This window comes from Lissotriton vulgaris, chromosome 5 (assembly GCF_964263255.1).
Source record: "Lissotriton vulgaris chromosome 5, aLisVul1.2, whole genome shotgun sequence".
NCBI lineage: Eukaryota > Metazoa > Chordata > Amphibia > Caudata > Salamandridae > Lissotriton > Lissotriton vulgaris.
Genome location: NC_141693.1, coordinates 1,671,575,879 through 1,671,597,546, shown reverse-complemented (window position 1 = coordinate 1,671,597,546; position 21,668 = coordinate 1,671,575,879). Strand labels below are relative to the sequence as shown.

The window sequence follows — 21,668 nt, the reverse complement described above, 5'->3', positions numbered from 1 at the left end:
CCCTATGGCATTTCTGAAAATTCTATGTCTAATAACTTTGGCGTTTGTGGACGGAATCGGCTGAAATTTTCAGGAAAATGGCACATTTTGTTTCTGAGCAGCCCCTGAAAATTTGGTGGGGTTTCGTCAAGGGGGGGCTGAGAAAAAAGGGGGGTCCCAAAACGCGTTTTTTACATTGAGTTTTCCATAGGGCGGTTGGACTCACTTTTAGCTCGAACGGCTGAATGGATTTGCACGAAACTTGGCAAAATTGTAGGGACTGTTAGCCCGATGTGCCTTTGCTAGGTCTCAATATATGTGCTTCAGTGGATTCTGAGAAATTAACGTTCAAAACAAGATATATATCTGTAACAGCGCTCTGGGCAGCGATCCGGTCCGCTTACTTTTCGCGAAACGGAACTTTGCGCGCAGAAAGCTGATTGGCTCTCCGGTGTCTGTCAACATTCTAAACAGTCCGGAGCGGCCGCCATCTTGTCTCTCGGTAGGATCGAGAGAGAAGAAGAGGTGAAAAACGAAAGGGGAATTTAATGAAAGGGGGCAAGGTATCCCCCTCTTGACCCCCTAGGAATGTTGTTGGGGTTATTAAAGGGTCCCGTGGGGAAAAGAAAAAAAAAATGATTTTTCACGGTAGAAGCGCTTCACGGGCCGCGAACTGGGCCGCAAACTGGTAGCGAAACGGGAATTCGCCATTTTGTGCTTCGTTAATTAAATTATTAGGTATAAGGGGGTGCGGGAGACGTATCCTAATCCCCTATGTTTCCTGAGGGTGGCTGAGGAGGCTGATATATGTTGATACATCTCTTCCAGCGGCTGTGCGTGAGCTTTTTTTTTTTTTGCTGCGTGACAGTCCGGAGCGGCCGCCATCTTGTCTCTCTGTAGGATCGAGAGAGAAGAAGAGGTGAAAAACGAAAGGGGAATTTAATGAAAGGGGGCAAGGTATCCCCCTCTTGACCCCCTAGGAATGTTGTTGGGGTTATTAAAGGGTCCCGTGGGGAAAAGAAAAAAAAAATGATTTTTCACGGTAGAAGCGCTTCACGGGCCGCGAACTGGGCCGCAAACTGGTAGCGAAACGGGAATTCGCCATTTTGTGCTTCGTTTTAATTGTTTAGAGATAAAAATTATCGCCGCACATCGGCCACAATGCATGAGTATCGTTGAAGTCAGCGATATTCATGCATTATCCAGCAAATGCTCTTAGCCGTGTTATCCACCTTCCATTGGATAACATGGTTAAAAACTGCTCTGTGCGTGAGCTTTTTTTTTTTTTTTTTTTTTTTTTTTGCTGCGTGACGTTTGTTAACGTTCGATTCGATGGAAATCAGGAAGTGTTGACCACCATTTTGTCACTGCGAGTAAATATTTTGTTATAAATGAATCCTTATTGAAAAACATTGTCTGCGCCATCTTGCCTTTTTGTCCAATGCCACAATTTTGTCGTGCACGGCAGCCATTTTAGATGCCTTGACCAGGCCCACTCTCTGCACGCCGCCGATCCTCAGCATGGCTTCCCACCCTCGCAAGCATCTCCCCCACGCACTGGTCATCCCCGCTCTCTCTCTCATGCATAGGCCATATACTTCCCCCCATCTGCGCTGCTCTTCTCTGAGAATCACACCCTGTGCCCTCCCGACACCTCTCTTTCACCCTATTCACTACCGCACCCTCTGACACTCCTCTTCCTCTGTGTCCGATTGTCCAGGCCGGACCTAGGATATCACCTACCCCTGCGGATGTAGTTTATGGCCCCAGCTGTAGAGAATTCAGACATGCCAACCCTCCCGATTCAGGCGTGTGACTACTGATTTCAGTGCTAGTCTCCCGCCTCCCGATTTCTGCAAGCAAAAACTCGGGGGCATATTACGAACAACTAGCGATAATTTTTGTCTCTAACTTGTTTAGAGACAAAAATTATCGCCGCACATCGGCGATTTTTATCGCAGATAAACCTTGCTATTATCGCAGAAAAGTCAGCGATATTCATGTATTATCGAGCAAATGCTCTTAGCCATGTTATCCACCTCCCATTGGATAACATGGCTAAGAACTGCTCAGGGCAGGTGTTAGATTTTGGAGATATTCGCGCTTAGCGCGAATATCTCCAAAAGTTGGTAATAGGAGATAGCGATGTTAGGGACTGTTTCCAGTCGCTAACATCTTGGCACGCCCGCTTTGCATGTCATTAGTGATAAGTATCACTGACATGCAAAGCGGGGCCCAAGATGGTCGCTATCTCCTTTTAGCTGTCACTAACTGGTGTTAGCGACAGCTTGGTAATAGGGAGATATTTTTATCTCCGCTTTCTTGGCTTTTAAAGCCAAAAAAGCGGAGATAAACCCCCTTGATAATATGCCCCACGATTCCTTGGGGGTTTCAGCTGACAGGGCTTGGTATTGTGTTACATGGTAATTTTCCCAGGAAACGTCAGAGGGTCGATGCAGGCGTTCTAGAAGAGGTGATAAACCATTTAAGCCTCATGAACAAGCGCATGGTCTTTTAAAGATTTGTGAAGTACTCGGGGCGGCGGTGTGTGTGTGTCCTCTTTCAGGAGCGGGCGGGGGGGGGGGGGGGGCACTGCCAGCAACTTGCCAGGTCAGGTAGTGTTCAACACGTGCATCACCCTTTCTCTGCCTGCTATTGCGCTCCATGCTTCGGAAAGGTAAGAAAAAGAACGTGCATTTGAGTTTGAAATGTCCGATCCTGCAGCAGCACACTTCCAAAGCCCACACATGACAATAACCCGATTCAAGGCCCCATTCACCCGTTTTAAAAAAAATAGATAACACTCCAACAAAGTAAGATTGTAAAACTTTATTAACTATTAACTATAACGAACGGAACAAAAACTAAAAACATTTAAACATTTTTCAACACAAAAAGCAACAATGGTTAGAAGCTGTCTTTTGTGCGAATAGTCCCAAGGCAGCACAACGTGCAGAGTTCTGGACGGCACCCAGGTGATGTCGCCTGGGTGCCGCACTGGTTTTGGGATCCTACAATGCAGCACAGAAAAACAGCGTGGGGCGTCCCGGGTGGTGCGGGGGGAGGCCTCGTCAGTAGCGGTCTGTTGTGCGAATAGTCCCAAGGCAGCAGAACGCGTTGAGATGTTGATGGGACTGTGTCCAGTGTCACATGGCTGACACAACATGTACGACAGGCACCCAGGTGATGTCCAGTAAACTGCCGCACTGGTTTTGGTATCCTACAATGCTGCTCCGAAAATTGGCGTGCGGCGGCCCGGGGGTGGGGGAGGCGGCGTGAACGGGCCTCCCCAGGTGGCGGCCATCTAGCTGAGTTGCGCTCGCTTTTGCGGCTACAGCGTCTCGCTCACCATGTTGTTGAGTTGCTTCCACTCTTGCAGTGCAGCGATAGGCGGCTGCCACATGGCTCTTAAAATGGCGGACGGCTCCTCGGTTTTGGGCCTGGTCCACTGAAATGGCCCTGGGACACCTTGGAACTCGGACGCTTGCCTGCTAGGGCTTGGGCTCCATTCTCGAAAAGCGTCCCCTCAGCCGTGAAGATTCTACAAAAGTCTTGGGGGCCCCCCGACTCCCGCAGGCTTCCGGTGGGGAGCGGCTGCCATGATTGCTCGCGGAATGACCACGACGGAGCCACGAGATGGTGGTGCTCTCATGCTGACGCCAGCTTCAGTCTGAATGATCCAGAAACAAGGTGGGGCTTTCATCGTTTGGGAAAAAAAAATGTTCTAAACCAATGAAAAGTGTTATTTTTAGGTCATATGACCAAGCCTTCCATCTTTAAGAAACCAAAAGTAAAATGAACCAATGAAAAGTTTTATAAACAAGTCACATGACCTGTTATGCGGCATAGGGCAACAAAAAGCGTAGAAAATCCGTTGGCACGTGAGGCGGCGTCAGTAGCGGACCGATGTGCGAATAGGCCGAAGGCAGCACAACGCGCCGAGATCCGGATGGCACCGAGGTGGTGTCCAGCAAATTGCCGCACTGGTGTGGCCATCCTACAATGCTGCGCCGAAAGACGGCGTGTCCAGCTGAGTTGCGGTCACTGTTGCGGTACAGTGACTCGAACGCGCCGAGATCCGGATGGCACCGAGGTGGTGTCCAGCAAATTGCCGCACTGGTGTGGCCATCCTACAATGCTGCGCCGAAAGACGGCGTGTCCAGCTGAATTGCGGTCACTGTTGCGGTACAGTGACTCGAACGCGCCGAGATCCGGATGGCACCGAGGTGGTGTCCAGCAAACTGCCGCACTGGTGTGGCCATCCTACAATGCTGCGCCGAAAGACGGCGTGTCCAGCTGAGTTGCGGTCACTGTTGCGGTACAGTGAGTCGAACGCGCCGAGATCTGGATGGCCCCGATGTTGTGTCCAGCAAGTTGCCGCACTGGTGTGGCCATCCTACAATGCTGCGCCGAAAGTCGGCGTGGGGTGCCCCGTTGGCTTATGAGGTGATGTCAGTAGTGGACCGATGTGTGAATAGGTCGGAACCAGCACAAGGCGCCAAGATCCGAATGGCAAGTCCTGGATGTTGAGTGCCTCAGTTGAGAGTTCTGAGCAGTGCTTGTAAGACTATCTGAAGTTTATTATAAGAATCAGAGTAAGTTGAAGACTGTCTGAAGCTTATTTGCACCTTTTGCAGCTTCACTATTGCCCAAGGTGGTGTTCAGCGGAACTTTTTTCCTTTTCCTTTCTGCTTCTTTTCCTACAATCCGTTTCATCTGAAGACACGACCAGGTCCCTGAATGTGTGTAGGGGGACGCTATTGAGTGAATGAAAATGGCGGCTTGTCCAGCTGAATTGCGGTCACTGTTGCGGTACAGTGAGTCGAACGCGCCGAGATCCAGGACCGATGTGTGAATAGGTCGGAACCAGCACAAGGCGCCAAGATTCGAATGGCAAGTCCTGGATGTTGAGTGCCTCAGTTGAGATTTCTGAGCAGTGCTTGTAAGATTGTCTGAAGCTTATTTGCATCTGCTGCAGCTTCACTATTGCCCTTGTGTGGCCAAAGGTCGCACATGACATAGGCGGCCGGCTCCCGAGGTCCGGCGGAACTTTTTGCCTTTTCCTTTCTGCTTCTTTTCCTACAATCCGTTTCATCTGAAGACACGACCAGGTCCCTGAATGTGTGCAGGGGGACGCTATTGATTGAATGAAAATGGCGGCTTGACACAAAGCTGACTCAAGCGTTACTGTTGATGCTATACAGACAAAAATTGGTTTTCAGTTTGTACATTCTTCATGGTTTTTTTTTCCATCCAAGTCTGATTGAGAGTTTGTAGAAAAATGGCTTCAGATTTTCCACATACTACTCTTCAACATTCTTCCTAAATGTAACAATGTGAAACTCACTAGGAGAACGGCTGTTTCTGTTTCCTTTCAAAATGCTGCCAACAATATTTTCTGAATGGAAGACACCATCTTGTAGCATAAAGGGCCGAAAGGGGTTCTGGTCTGGCCGATGGTTGGTGGAGACATTTTGACTATATCTTGGACCTGCCCGGCCTCGCCCAAAATGGCGCCGGTATAAATGGGACTCGTAACTCCTTGCCCGCAAATGTATATCTAGAAAATGTTATTGTAAGTGGCCCTGTCCTATTTTAATTACAAAATGTATGTCCACCGATTCCGCAACTGTTAGACACCTTAGTTCTTGCAACCTAATGGCCCGCTCGTTACGTTCCTCTACAGTGTAAATGTCTCCTCATCATATACGATTTCAGTTTGCTCCGTGGCCGGCCCACGTGGTTATAGGCCCGTATTTGTATACTGACATTTTCACAATAAAGGTTTTTAAAACAAAACACGGTAGTAGTATTTACATTGGTAAAGTTTTTACTTTTAGTCACTGTTTTCGAATCAGTAAAAGGCAAGTGAAATAAAGCAGTCCAATTACATGACGGATAAAAGGTATAATATGTAGGAACGCAGTAAAGATAAATGGTCAAGGGCAGTTGTGTTTTTCATGTCTGCAACATAAAGTGATCGATAAGAATCTGATAATCAGGCGTATCGGCGACTAAGACAGCAGGCCGAATCTCTTTTACTCAACGGTTCCGTCATGGAAGGAAGAAACGCCCTTTTTCTCGAAAAAGGAATATATTTTACTTGCAAGACAGTTGTAAATTTTCCGGGAAAGTACATTAGCCTGGAATATTATAACATATGTTTGAAAAAAAAATATTGTTCGAAAACAATAAAAAGCGTAATTTTTAGGTCATATGACCAAGCTTTTCATCATTAAATTAACAAAAGTAAAATGAACCAATGAAAAGTTTTATTAACAAGTCACATGACCTGTTATGCTTACGTTACGCGCTGCGCGCCGCGCCTCGGATCACTTCCGGGTGCGCTAACGCGGCGTGTCATATAACGCATTACGCGACAACGTAGGTCAAGAATATAGTCAAAATGTCTCCACCAACCAGCGTTCAGAACACAACCCCTTTCAGCAGTCCAAAAAGTTCTGTTAAATGACAACAGAGGGGACAGGCAACAAGAACCATCAGTCAAAGAGGGGAGGGCAAGTTCTTCTCTTCCGGGTCATGTTGGGGCGCTACCGGAACTGATCGAATTGGTAGTCTACAGTGTTTCTGGATGTTTCAGACTAAAGCTGGCGTCAGCATGAGACCACTACCATCTCGTAGCTCCGTCGTGGCCATTCCACGAGCAATCATGGCAGCCGCTCCCCACCAGAAGCCTGCGGGAGTCGGAGGCCCCCAAGACTTTTGTAGAATCTTCACGGCTGAGGGGACGCTTTTCGAGAATGGGACCCAAGCCCTATCAGGGAAGCGTCCGAGTTCCAAGGTGTCCCAGGGCCATTTTAGTGGACCAGGCCCAAAACCGAAGAGCCGGCCGCCATTTTGAGAGTCCTGTGGCAGCCGCCTATCGCTGCACCGCAAGAGCGGAAGCAACTCAACTACATGATGAGCGAGACGCTGTAGTCGCAAGAGCGGGCGGTAAACAGCTGAATGGCGGAAGAGGCACAGTGTAGCAAAAGCGGGCGGAATGGCAACTAAAACGTTAAAGGGGCGCCCCACTACAGCTTGTCTTCAGGTGAAACGGATTGTGGGACAAGGTCCAGAATTGAAGAGTCATCAAAAGGCAAAAAGTTCCGCCGGACCCCGGGAGCCGGCCGCCTATGTCGGGGGCGATCTCAGGCTACACCAGTGCTATAAGACTTGGGGAGGGTGTCGGAGCCAAGCGTCTTCTCCGAGTCCATGGCCATCACACCGCCCAAGTTTTCTAATGCAGTCAGGTCCACAAACGACACTCACTTACTTTGAGAATAGTGAAGCTGCAGTAGGTGGAAATAAGCTTCAGACAGTGTTACAAGCGCTGCTCAGAACTCTGAACTATGGCACCCAACATCCAGAACTTATGCTATTTGAGAATGGCAGTGACATCGAAGCATCTCAGGGACCAAAACCATTAACGTACTTTCACGTATGAAAATCTTACTTGGGGAGGGGGCAGGAGCGAAGCGCCCCCTCCCAGTCAGCGCCACCACACCGTATGTTGAAAATTTGAAGCCATCGTTCTACAAAGTCAACCAAACTTGGATTGAAAAATCTAGAAAAATGTACAAACTGAAAACCAGTTTTGGTCTGCATAGCATCAGTAGCAACGCTTGAGTCAGCTTTGTGTCAAGCCGCCATTTTGATTCAACAAAGCACAGGCATTGAAAAAGGCTCAAATTCAGAACTCTAAACTATGGCACCCAACATCCAGGAGCTTGCCATCCGGATCTTGGAGCCTTGTGCTGCTTTCGATCTATTCACACATCGGTCCACTACTGATATCATCTTATAAACCAACGTTATGTAAATAGTTTTTTAATAAAATGTTTTACCCTGTTTCTTTGCTGGTGTGTTGTCTATATTTTTAATATTTGCATAGGGTTTGTCGTTATTTTGTGCGGGATGGGTGATGGAGCCGAGCTGTCTTGCAGCCCTCATGGTGTGGAGCTCAGTTCATCTCACTATTTTCGTATTTCTCATGTATGGTTGTTCCTAATATTTCTATTTTAGCGAGGTCAAAAAGAGATCCAATTAGTGGCCTACTGATTTTGCTCGATTACTTTTATTTTTTTTACACGATTTTTCACTATCTGCAAAGACTAAACAGAGTATTGCGACTTTGTGCTTGTTTGTAAATAGAGAATGATCCAAAGAGAACCAATTCTAAAACAGTAAATGCTTGGACAACAATCAATCAAATGGAGAGACAAGCAGGCACGACGGATTAAAAAGGGGGGGAAAGGCTTGCGTTAACTACCGTTCACTATCTGCAAAGAGAGAGTACTACTAAGACAAAAGAGGGGAGGGGGGGGGGTGCAGCGTTCAAAGCACATCAGCGTGCATAAATACGAAAATGTTTTCATCTATCACGTACTTGACATTTTAAAGCTTTTCATATTTGCTATTAAAAAACCAATGAAATTCACAGAAAAAACCATAGGTTATAGTGGATATATAGTTAGGAATTTGCATTTACAAAACCTTGAAAATTCAATGAAAAAACCATTGGTTTTAGGCCATATATAGTTAGGGATTTGCATTTACAAAACCTTATTTTACTCGCATAAAACCATTGAAATTCCATATATAGTTATAAGCGCTAACTATATATCGCGCACCCGCAATCCACTGCTGATGATGTCACATATTACATCATTCATGACATGGTTAGTGACATCACTGATGACATCACTGATGACATCTCAAATGACATCACTGATGACATCACTGAAAACATCTCATTTGACATGACTGATAACATCACTGATGATATCATTCATGTGATAATACGATGAACCTCTTCAGACTCTAATATAACCTTAGATACAATCAGTGTAAACAGACACTCACAGACTGTCACTCATCCATGGAGTTACTCACACACCTAGTCAGTCATGCAAAGAATCAATCACACCTCCATTTCCTCAACTATACAGTTATACAAAATTTACTTATTCAAACATATACTAACACATATTTACTCTATTATACAATCCCTGATACAAGTTCACAATGATCCATACAGCCACTCACACATTCACTGGCTCTTATGCACAGTTATTTATATATGTCAACTCTCACATGTACTGTGTTTTACATATGTACTTACTTTGACATGTAGCACTGAGATATCCATTCACTCTCCAATGCACTCATGCACACAGTCAACCGCCCATACAGCTGTTTCCACATGCACTTTTGAAACCATACATCTAGTGAATCAACTGCTCACACATCTATGCACAGAGTCATACACCTCCCAGCCACCTACACACACACTCAGTATCCCATACAAATACTTGGGCAACCAATCAATAACCCATATAGTTACTCATATAGCTACTTATAAACACATGCAACAGTTCACAGAACAACAGACATAATGATGCACAAATTAAGACAGTTTAGTCACTAACCCATGCACTCAGTGAGACACATTTAATCACTCACTCATACAGTCAGTCATGCACCTACTAAATCCTTCATCCAGACACTTATATATCCACTCATTCTTCAATATGTAAGAGATATTTTAACTTTACAGAAACATACAGTCACTGCATGTTGTCATCAGTGATGTCATCAGTGATGTCATTTGAGATGTCATCAGTGATGTCATCAGTGATGTCACTAACCATGTCATGAATGATGTAATATGTGACATCATCAGCAGTGGATTGCGGGTGCGCGATATATAGTTAGCGCTTATAACTATATATGGAATTTCAATGGTTTTATGCGAGTAAAATAAGGTTTTGTAAATGCAAATCCCTAACTATATATGGCCTAAAACCAATGGTTTTTTCATTGAATTTTCAAGGTTTTGTAAATGCAAATTCCTAACTATATATCCACTATAACCTATGGTTTTTTCTGTGAATATATATATATATATATATATATATATATATATATATATATATATATATATATATATATATATACACACACTCACAAGGTGCCCTGTGCTTGAGGACGCCACTCCACGGAGACTTAGCTTGCAAAGCCTTTATTTTCACATTGCCACACGTTTCAATTGAAAAATTCAAGGACCCTGACTGGTTTCGAGGCAGCATGCCTCTTCTTCATAGGGAAAGCAATCAGTGCGCGATTACGCACTACAACCATTTTATCCATTTTCCCTGCATGCCGCTCGCAGGTTGAGTCAATGTTTGTACAGCATGCTGGGGGTTGTAGTGCGTGGCCGTCTTTGGGATTTTTACTAGCCTCCAGTGGCTGCCGAGCATTGATTTGTTTATTTCCTTTTTTTTTTTTTTTTTTTTAAAAAAAAAAGAAGAGGCATGCTGCCTTATTCATCAACTGATTTTGATCCGGTGCACGCTGGGACATGCAGTTTATTTCCAATTAATTAATACCTTCCAGTAGGTTTGTGTGCAGAAAAACGTTTCAAGGACTAAGGCAGGAGGACAGAAAGACACTGGAATGGTATTGCCTGCTCCTGTGTAAATAAATGATTTTGTTAAAATCCGTGGCTGGAGGAGTGCGTCTCCTAATGCAGGGGCATCTTTGAACGATATATATATATACATATCTACATAAATATATTGAAAAGTATATAAGTAAATAGTATCTGACAGTATATAAGTAAAAAATAACAGTGATATCACTATCATAATAGAATTTGTCAAACATAAAGGAAGGTGGGAAGGATAGAGTTTCACCTTATTGAAAAAGATTACGTAGCACTGCTTGTCCTACAGCTGCATCAGCATTACTTGCAACTTCCAGATAGTAATGCTTAGTGAAAGTGTGCCTGTTGGACCAAGTTGCTGCTCTGTAAATCTGCTGAATAGGCACACCGGCAAAGAGGTGTTAAAGAAGAAACTGCTTTTGTAGAGTGAGTTTTCACAGTTAAAGGTAGAAGTTTGCCTGCTTGCTGATGGCAAAACTGGATCCCAGAAGATATCCAACGTGCTATAGTCTGCTTAGTGACCAAATATCCATTTCGGAATTTTCCATAAGACACAAAAAGCTGATCAGCCATACGTATGCTGGCTGTTTTCTGCAAGTAGAATTTTATACATCTTTTTACATCAAGGGAATGTAAAGAACTTTCTGCTGGTGACTGTGGATTTGGAAATAAAGTTTTCAGTTGAACTGGTTCGTTGAAGTGAAAATTCGATGGGACCTTGGGGATGAAGGTAGGATTTGTCTGAAGTATAACAGTCTTTAGTAAAGTGGAGGAAAGGGTAACTAGTAGTGAAAGTATGTATGTTGCTTACTCATCTAGATGAAGTTAGCAGCAGCAGAAGAGACTTGGTCTAAGTAATGTACTCTAGGTCAGCCATATGAATAGGCTTGAAGGGGGCCTTCATCAGTTGCGCTAATACAATGTTGAGATGGAGACAGATGCCTAATTGGAGGGAACATTCTAAACAATCCTTTAAGAAATTATTTTTTGTGACCACAGCTCTGAAGTGACAACATCCAGAAGGATTGCTTTTTTAGAAATTTGTTTAGACAACGAAGGTCCAAGATGAGACGTCACTCCCCCAACTTCATTTTTTTTATAAGGAAAAACCTTTAATAGAAACCTGTTCCTCGTTGTACACCTGGTACCACTTCTATCACTTTTTTTTAAAACATTTTGTCTATCTGAAACAAGAGTTCCTTTAGATGAGGAGGGGGACCTATGGGAGGGCAATTTAGAGGAATCTTCAGAAATTCCAAAGTGTGACCATTGGAAACTATATCTAAAAACCATCTCTCTGTAGTTATAGACGACCATTCGGGGAGAAAAGGAAATTCTTCCACCAACTTTGACAGAATTGGTGGGAACTGTGGCCGTCAGAGGGCGCTTGTCACTGCTTCTTGGTGTTATCCCTGCCTACAAAGGCAGTTTTTACCCTGTAGTGTTAATGGAAGCGGCCGGAGGTTGTTTAAATGACTGCTGATTATGTGATGATTGTTATCGTTATTAACCCTTGTATGGCTGGTACTGATTGTACTCGTAACCACTCCAAAAGGAGGATGAAACACGTCTTCTTGCCCCACAAAAGGGCTGCTTCCTGCACTGAGTGGCAAGAGCCTTTGCAGTATCGGTGTCCTTTTTGAAGGATTGAAGGGCTTTGTCGATATGGGAACCAAATAGGATTCCCCATCATAAGGCATGTCAATTATCTTCCTTTGAACTTCTTGCCTGAAAGAAGTTGCCTTTAGCCAGCCCTGAAGCCTTGGGACCGCTGCCCCAGCCAGTTGACTGAATCCTGTGGAAGAAACCTCCACTGCACAGTCGATAATCTCAGCCGAGATCCTTTCTCCAGCTTGTAGAATCTTCAGCTTTGGATTCCTCAGATAACATTTCTATAAAAGGTGAATTGTCCGACCACATTTGGCGGTCGTATCTACCCAAAATGGCAAGAGATCTGGCCGCTCTAACCTAACAGTGGTTGCTGCCGTGGTGGAAATTGTTTTACCGATGGAGTCGAGACACCTTCCATCTGTACCCAGAGGGGCAGACATTGGAGAAGCTGGATTTCTGGCACAACGTTGAGGCGCTTGTAATCACAGAACCCACCTTGATTTGTCAGATAAGGCAGGCAGGCAAATATCAGGAGCTTTATAATTTTCTCCAAATTCGGCAATCCTGACTCAATTGAGGCTGGTGTTTTCATGACTCTTAAGCCCTTTTGCCATATGAAGTCTACTATGGGAATAGAGCGAACTGTCTCCTTGTTTGTTCTTTGAAATCGTATAGGAAACAAACAATCAGCTTGCTTAGTTACCATGGGAAGCTGAAATCTCTTTGCTGCTCTTTCCATAAGGGTATGGAAACCCAATATATCCTCAGGTCGTGAATCTAATGGCAGTGGAGTGGAAGGTGAACGTGTCAATCTGATTGTCATCCCATTTTTTGGGAAGGAATATCTTGTAGTGTAGTTCCTATTTTCCCTATAGGCCCTGCGCATTGGAATAACAAACAGCAGTGTAGACGTAGGAGTGCGGTCTTCTAGGTCTCTACTGACTGTTAGAATTCTTTGGTTTTGTACCCGCTAGCTCAGAGGTCACTGGAAACTTTCTTGACTGAATAGGAAGTGATCAGCTTGCCTGGCTCAGACAAGAAGGGATTCAGTTTTCCAACAACCGCATTAACATGACAACTTTGCTCCTCAGAATAAGAGTCAATCTCTAGAGTCGTGTGAAACAATAGACAGCTATTTCACTCAGTCAGTTGTGCAGAATTACTTTCATCAGTTATGCAGAGAATAGAGAGATGGGCGTTTTCAATAAAAGGTATTATTTATTGAACAGTCTTCCTTCTCATGCAAGAGAAATGTATTGCCACAATTGCAAGACTTGTTATTATAAAAAGTGCGTACAGTAAAAGGAGTATTGCAAATTAATACTCTAAAAGCATTGATATGGTTTTTTAGCCATACGATGGTTAAAATGAATAAAATATATACATTCATATATACATTTAGCTAACGTCCTCAACTGGTGCTTTTAACTACGCCTACCCCAGTGTACCTGACCTAAGCCTAATACGTGGGTTTTGCCAATGGTTTGCTTCAAGAATTCTCTCTAAGGGTTTAGTCAGCACCGTACCTCTGGAATAGAATGTTGGAGGTCTGGTATCTCCTCTCAGGACTCGATATTCCAGGTACCCGCAAGGGTAGGCTGGAAACGCCGGAGCTGGATTTTCTCGGCAGGAGAAAAGACAGAGTCTTTCTCAGCGCGTCAAGGAGGAGGAGGGGCAGCGTCCGTGGGCTTCTCGCATCTGCTGGGCTCTGCAAGGGACAGCTGTTCTGCTCCAGTATTCACCACCACCGTGTTTGCTTAAGGCAACATTGGCATATTTATACCTGAAAGGTGCCGAGTTTGACGTAAGTTTTTGGACATAAGACGTCAATAAAGATGTCACTAAGAACTGGTCGTTCTTACAGTGCTTGCAAGAGTTCTATTACTAATCAAAATAAAGCAACCAGGGCTTTCCCAGGTTGCTGGGGGTTTGAGCTGTCGAAAGAACTCGGTGTGTTATCTAGTAATCTAAGGAAGTGGCTTCTGCTGTGTCATGTACTGTAATGAGCTGCAGAGACGAGTTACTGAAATATGGCTCTGATCGTTTATGCCGTTATAGGGATATCTATTGATTATAGCCGTATAGGGGCAAGAGGTCACAATATTGATCGGGGTCCTAGATAGATACACAACAATCTTATCCAACTCTCCCTCTTCTCTCTAATCAGTTGTATGAACTTCACGGACCTGTTGCTCTGTAGGTAATGGAGAAACAGGAGGGGATGATCTAATTAACAAAGAAGGCTGAGCAATCGAGTCTGGGGAGCTGAAGACACCCAGCTCTGAAGGAGGGAATCTGCAGTAGTAATCCTCTACCATATGCTGTAAGACTAGAGAAACAGGCATTTGGATAAATTGTTCTGTCTGTCCTGGTTGGGGACCGGAGGGTAATAGACATCGTCCTCATCTTTCTCCTCCTGACATTTTATGAGAAGATCTGACAGACTGGAAGCCACCCCAAACTTACCGTCATCTTTTGATTTCTCCTCATCTGCTCTATAATCGAAAATTTTCTCTGCAGGACAGGGAGATACTTTACTTTGGGGAAGCATGAATGGGCAATATTACTTCCTGTGAAGGTCTTCCGCTAGGTAAAAGTACTATATCATCCTTGGATGCAGTGAAATTCATTGACTGAGTAACCATCAACGACTATGTCAAACCAACCACCGATGAAGATGTCGTAGATTAAGTTTGTCGACAGTTCTTCCATCGACGGTCTGGGCATTGAAGAGGATCGTCGACAAAAGAGATTTGTTCTTCAGAGCCGCCGACTGACGGAACGGCGTCGAAATTACAGTCGCCGATGGTCCTGACCGAATTTATTTCTTTTTCGTCGAAAGATAATGTAGTTGTCCTCAATGAAGGGTTCACACTCACAAAGACTAATGTCAAAGGAAAAAATGCTGATGACATGATCATCTTAGTCTGAGGTGAAGAGAAAGTTTACACTATTGTCGTATTCATGGTGACGGAAGTTCTCGTCGACGGAGTACCATTTTTCTGAGGTAAAAATGTCTCTAGAGACTGACGCCTGCTTCTTTTTTAAGAGGATTTAGATGGCGTAGAGGGCACAGACTGACCCTTAACAGAGGCTAGTTCCTTTTATGAAGATGTAGCCTGATCTTCAGGTTTTTAGGATTTTGTGAAGATTTTTTAATACCTTAGCAGAATTAGGAGATACTAGCTCCGCCTCCCTAGCCCTTTTCTTAGAAGCCTTGGTTTTTAGTGAGAAATCACTTATAAAGGATTGTCTTTACTTTTATGCTTCTGTAGCCACAGAAGAAGACGTCCTTCTCTATCTCTCAGGGTCTTTTGAGATAAAGTCCTGCAGATTTTACAGTCTCTCACCTGGTGATCAGGGTGAAGGCAGAAGATACACTTATTGTGGGGATCATCTGAAGGAAGTCTGGGTTCCCCAAAAGGGTCACAATGCCTGAAAAGAGATATTTTAGGAATAGACATGCTTAAGTCCCGAGAGGAGAGCGCTGTGCCAGCTGAGATGTAGAACACTCATCTATGCATACCAATTACGGGGTTCACCACTAATCCCCGAGATCTAGAATAGATCACTTTGTTTTCCATAGTAAGGGTAGACTTAGGCAAATCTGTCTGTAACATGACATGGATTCTTATTGTGTATTTTCTTCTAATTATGCTCATCACATTATTGAACATGCATATGCTTTTTAATTCCAGCCCAGTTGCTCCAAAAGAGAGCAAAATAGTTTAAATAAATAATGTAAGCTTATTTAGTGTTTTTTTCAGTTATTGTGGACATGTATGATGTGAGAACGAAAGGTGATGACCTGCTACCATCATCCCTGAGAGGGTTTTGAGTGTTGTGGTCTGGGGTGCCAAATCACTTGTCTCTCTGAAAGGTTAGGTGGGCAAGTGAGGCACTATTAGCTAGTTGGGTTTGGGCCCATAGATTCTGATATGGTATGGTAACTCAGTCCCCACATATTGATGTTCTATTGTCCTAGGCATAGTTCTGTTTCTGAGCAGAATCCCTACAACATTGTTGTTAAAATACAGTCAGAATGCAGCTATGCAATTGAAACCAACACAGACAGCTGAAAAAGCTAAAATATTTGTGGAAAATAGGGTGGATGCATTCATACAAGCACAATGAGTAAAAAAACGTTCATACCTTGTTTGTGGAACAGAAGTCTGTGTTTGTACTGCAAGAATTGGAGTGGCTTCGCGACTGTTTCCACTTTGTGAAAATACAGATTTTGTTCCAGGTTGCCCAATTCTGGCAACAGTCTGCATGAGACAAAATTTCTACAGGTTTGTTATTAAATAACTGAGTTAAGACATTGAAAATGTTTCCCCTCCCCCAAAAAACAAATATGTGGCTAATCGTCATTATATGCCCAGGCAGAATCCTCAAAATGTCAACTTCATAAAACTTACAACCATTAGAAAGGAAAGGTTACTTACCTGTAATCCAAGTTCTGCATCGTTGGTATCTCCGCTTAAGTCCTAAATGTTGAATAATTTTCGATGTTTGCACGGATCCTGGAAACCCTTTTTAGGTCGAGGACCGTAGGCTGTGCTTGCGCAGTCTCGGTCAGAGAATTATTGTTTTGTAGAGTGGGGCTTGAACCCGCCCCTCTTCTCCATTGGCTGGCCTTGTAAATGCTGGCCAGCCATTGGAGGAGAGGGGCGTCACTCCCTTTAAGCCCCGTCTTTTCCCGATTCGGGGGCGTTTTTTTTCTCTTCTTTCTCTCCCCGACGTCATCGGGAAAGAGCACGCCCCTCATCAAGCTGCCTGCACGCTCAAGTCAGCTGATTGGTGTTCAATATTAACCAATCAGAGGGCCGACTGGCGCGTGCAGGCAGCGTGAGCAGACTCTGCCTCGCTTTTCTTGTTTTCGTCGCTTTGCCCTTCCTACCCAAGTCCATTTAGCCAACATTAATTCCTTCCAATATGATGGGGAAACGTAAAAAGTTCAGGTATGTGTTAGTTCACTGCAGCAGATTTTGAAGTGATGCAGTGAAACAGAAGTGCATTGGTTGTCGAGAGGCGGAACTGAGCAGAGAGGAGTGAGAGGCGGAGGCGGAGTTCAGCAGAGAGGTGCGAGAGAGGAGCAGCTGCGGCTGTACCAGGTCCGTGTCCGTGTCTGGCGTTATAAGAGATTAGATTGCCGGCTCGGGGAGTCTGTTGCGGCGAAACCACCGAAAAGCCTGCTGCTCCTAGGCGGGGAGCTTAGCGGCCAGCTGAGCAAGGAGGCCTGAGCCGAGCTTTGCAGCCCACCAAAATCCCACCAGAGGTAGACCACAAGAGCACCCGGTGAGAGCTGTGCTCTGCGTTCCACGCCCCAGGCAAAAAGGCGGAGCCAGTGACTTCTGGGGGGGGGGAGGGGGGGTGGGGGAGGTGGGGGGGGAGAGCATTGGAGCCAGACTCTCTCCCTCACCTTCATCCCAACATCTCTAACCCTGCCCAGGCCCCCAGTACAGCACAGCACAGCCCAATAACTGGAATACGGCCTCCATCAGTCTCATGGTCGAGTATAAAAAAAAAAAAAGCCAAAACTAAACAAGCACTGGCGTCAAACTCTTGCCAAGACAACGGGTGTGTTTCCGGGAACCGAAATTACAGAAGAAAAGTAGCAAAAGAAGCCCCAGAGAAGCCCCACCACTTTTGACTACATCTAGAGGTGTGAGTAGAAAGTTAAAACCAGACCTGAAGCGTTCCCCCAGTCATCTATCTTCTGGGACTCCCCTAGCCACATTGTAACCGGTGTGAAGAAATAAGAGCGAAATAAGAGAGACAGCAGCTCCCTGCAGACGCTGTACAAGACTATTCTGTCCACCAGAGAGCAACGAGAGGCGAACGCCAGGCACCAAACAGGACTTATCGGTTACTCCCTACTACTAGCTAATATTAGCCATTATTAGCCATTATTAGCCACATTACTACACTCCCACACCGCTACACTGCTACAAGTGCTCATCTCTTCCTACCCGCCCTTACCCCCGCTCACCCCCGCTCTTTACCTGACGGCAGCTGTCCATCACCTACAGGGCAGACAGGTTTGGGAAGCTTGGGAAGGTGAGCGCAACGGGAGCAGAGACGTGTAGCAAAGTTGACCAGTGGGAGGTCACATTTCCCCCACGAAAACCATCGACATCGGAGAGGCCAGCCAACCCAGGACCGCTATATACTGGTGGAACGCAGGTCGTATGCAGGCAGGAGCGCGGAGTTACGCGCCGGGAAAACAACGCTGCTACAAATCAAACCAAAGGCTCCAGGCACATCGCATCAGATGGGAGGTAGCAGATCGTAAGTGGGTTGAATGCTGGCGTGAGCGCGGGGATCCGCGCTGTGATAAAGCCGCTCAATTCACTGGCCAGCTGCAATCCCTGAGAGTGAATTTAATCCCGGTACAACCCTGGCGCTACAGGATATCATATCTTTCTCTAAAAAAATATCAGCGTGCTATCAAAGTATTTAATCAGGCACTATTTATCTTCTGCTAACCTGCCAGCACTATTTAAGCATCAGCTCTAATCCTAATAGAGTTGGATTATCAACCCAAGGCAGCTAACCAGACTGCCAGCCGGATAGCCAGCCAGCCTGCCAGCCAGCCACCAGTCAACAGCGAACCACCAACTATCCAGCCACTAACCAACTCCTGGTTGCCTTTCCTTTTCTCAAAGACAGGACATTTTAAACTACATCCTCCCTGGCAGTGCGCCATACTGGGAGTTGTGAAGTACTAGCCTCATCTCCAGCAGCTGGAACTATGAGATCAGGGAAAGTAAGGAAGTACGCAGCGGTTCCCAAGCGGAGGAGACCCAAACAACCAGTCATGGAAGAGGAGTCCAATCCGGGCAGTCAAAAACTGCCTAGAACATCTCAGGCGGAGACAAACAGTAGAAGTGGCAAAACCATTACTGACCCATGGCAGCGATACACATAAAGATAGCACTGCGGACAGGTCACAAGCCATAAAATCTTCGAGTTTGCTGAACTATTTTAAATAAGTCCCATCATCAAACATCTCGTCATTCCAGCGACAGCCCCAGCCCCTGGAGTCAATGAGGCTCGGAGCTTCGGCTGAACCAGGGGATCTAAGAGCTTCCTCTCGGCAACCGCACCCGCTACCCTCCCATCCATGGTTATCTGAAACTAAAAACTTGGCCCTACCCTCAGGAATTTTTATCTTTGGAGCACCACCCAGCGACCAGCCCACGGATTGCCTGGGGGATGCAATTTTTAATCAATATCCTGATGTTAACCAGCAAGTACAGTCGCCATTGTGCCAGTTGCCCTCTTTTTCTTCACTGGTTACAGAGGGATCAGGCCAAGTACAGACCCAGTTGGTGGGCCCACAGCCTGGACCAAGCCTCCCTCTTGATTTAACAGAGCCGCCAGAAACCGACTAAACACTCAGCAAACATAATTTGGCGGCACCAATGGACCCTGTAAAAGTTTTCTCCGGTCAACTAACTTACGCACAAATCCATGGGCAAAACACTAATATATGTACCAACAGCAGTCATGTGCCAGACTCACCTAAAAATACAACTACTTCAAAGGAGCAGTTTGTTGCGCAAAGCCCCGAGTATACTCTACCCCCTTCACAAGGAACAATCATGGTATCACCCCAAAAACACCTAAGATCTCCCGACCCTAGCGAGCAGCTCCTAGCGGATTTATCACTCTTTTAAAGACACCCAAAATTTTCCCAACCCAACACCCACTAAAAAACAGCACAAAGCGGAGCACACAGCGAATAGTGTCTGACCACAACTCCTTCAGACAGTGCATCAAATAGTCAACGCTCTAAACTACCATTCTGAAAAGCTGGAGGTCCAGGTTGACCTTTTAAACACCCTAGCGCTATTTACGTCAGGGATTGACAGCAAACTCGACAAATTGAATAACCTAATTGTAGGGGCGCAAGCGTCCACAAAGCTTGTACAATCTGTTTGTTGTTGCTCACCAATTATCAACTCTTTCTCTTCGCTCCCTAAACTGCTATCTAGTATTATAAAGGAAGTTAAGTGTGTGAAGGGAGGTAATCCATCCACAAAACCCGGATTGCAACATCAAAACCAGTCAGCCCTGTCCCATCACCCCGCCAATCCCTGGTTAACCACAAATGAAGAAACGGAGTTATCCGACGGAACAGCTCCCGGCTCAATCCAATACAATGGGCAGGTGACCATATTCGATCCTAAAAAATGCCTCAGGTCCACAAGATCAGGGTAAAATTTCACAAACAGAGGTTCCTGCCGTCGATTTCAGTCAAGGTTGGGAGTGGTTGCCCGCGCTCTTGTCAAACAAAAGTACAGAATGAATCCCAGTGGCAGGGCGCGCGGTTAAGTTAAATAAACCCTTGGATGGACCAACAAGGCCAGTAGCCTTACCAACTAAAGGCGAACACCAAGGTCACACAAATTTTGTAACATACTCTTGGAACATCAGTGGTCTTCACCACAAAATTGAGAACCAAGCAACCCTCTCCTTCCTATGTGAGCACACAGTAATAGCCCGGCAGGAAACCTGTGCAGTCGATGGCCACCCTATCATTGGGTTTATTGAACTCCGGAATTCAGCCCTCAGGGATAGCCCCCATGGCCAGGCTAAAGGCAGCTTGTCAACTTATATATCAACCAACTTGAATGGCACAATTAAACGACTTTCCATCAAAGAAGACTGGATTCTAGGGGTTAAAATCAATCGATGGCGAAACCAGCGCTCATTGTTCCTCTTAAATGTATATATCAATCCAAGCCCTCGCACCAAAAAAGCCCATCTGGCTCGCCTTACAGAAATTATGAGCAACATAGCCGCTGAGCACCCAAATGCAGATTGCATAGCCACCGGGGATTTTAACACTAACCTCTTTCAGGGAATAACTGCAGACACTGATGAGCCCTCTTTGTTCAACATCATTGAGGCCATAACTCAAACAAGGCCGCTGAATCAAGCCCATAGCGAATTGGGACAGCTCTGCGTGTTGAGGTTGTATAGTGCGGGCTATCTGGTAATGAACGGGAGGTCAGCTGGGGACACACCACCAAATTGATCCTGGTCAAATGGCAGTAAATACTCCCACTTGGACTACACCATCTGCAATGCTGACCTTCTACACTCCCTTGATAACTTTAGTATTCTCCCACGCACTGAAAGCGACCACAGGCCCCAGGTTTTTTCCCTCAACATAAGACCAGGGACGCATGAACTAGCACCCCCAACCGGTCAGGGAATATACTCTGAAAATCTAAATCGTTTGAAGTGGAGCAACGACACTGGCCCAAAAATTTTACAAGTGTGTAAGGACTTTACAAACGGTAATAGCAACCCAGACGACGCACCAACCGCTATATGGACGTCGCTTTGCTCTCACCTGACCGGATGCTTTCCAGTTAGAAAGCAGGGTCACAGTCGAACTCAGACCTGCAAGTTTGTACCATCTCTAAATACAAAATCACTTAAAAAGACAAGGAACAACGAGCTACGGCAACTAGTCAAATTCCCTGGCAACATCGAAATTTCAAATAGATATCACAGAACTCAAAAGGCCTTCAGGTTGGCGATCACCAAGGACAAGCTCACATATGAAAATCAGTTCTGGTGCAAACTGGTGTGGGAGAGTAAGAGGAAAAACGCT

The 21,668-nt window shown here is 45.4% G+C and overlaps 1 protein-coding gene across 1 annotated transcript in view; it reads right to left on the bottom strand.

The window, feature by feature from the left end:
- Positions 1–21,668, bottom strand: part of LOC147716928 (cell division cycle protein 27 homolog) — a 380,802-nt gene that overhangs the window by 54,393 nt on the left and 304,741 nt on the right. Inside the window, exon 9 of the mRNA XM_086923797.1 lies at positions 16,190–16,305. Coding sequence (XP_086779923.1) covers positions 16,190–16,305 — 116 coding nt within the window. The remainder of the gene's footprint in view (positions 1–16,189; positions 16,306–21,668) is intronic.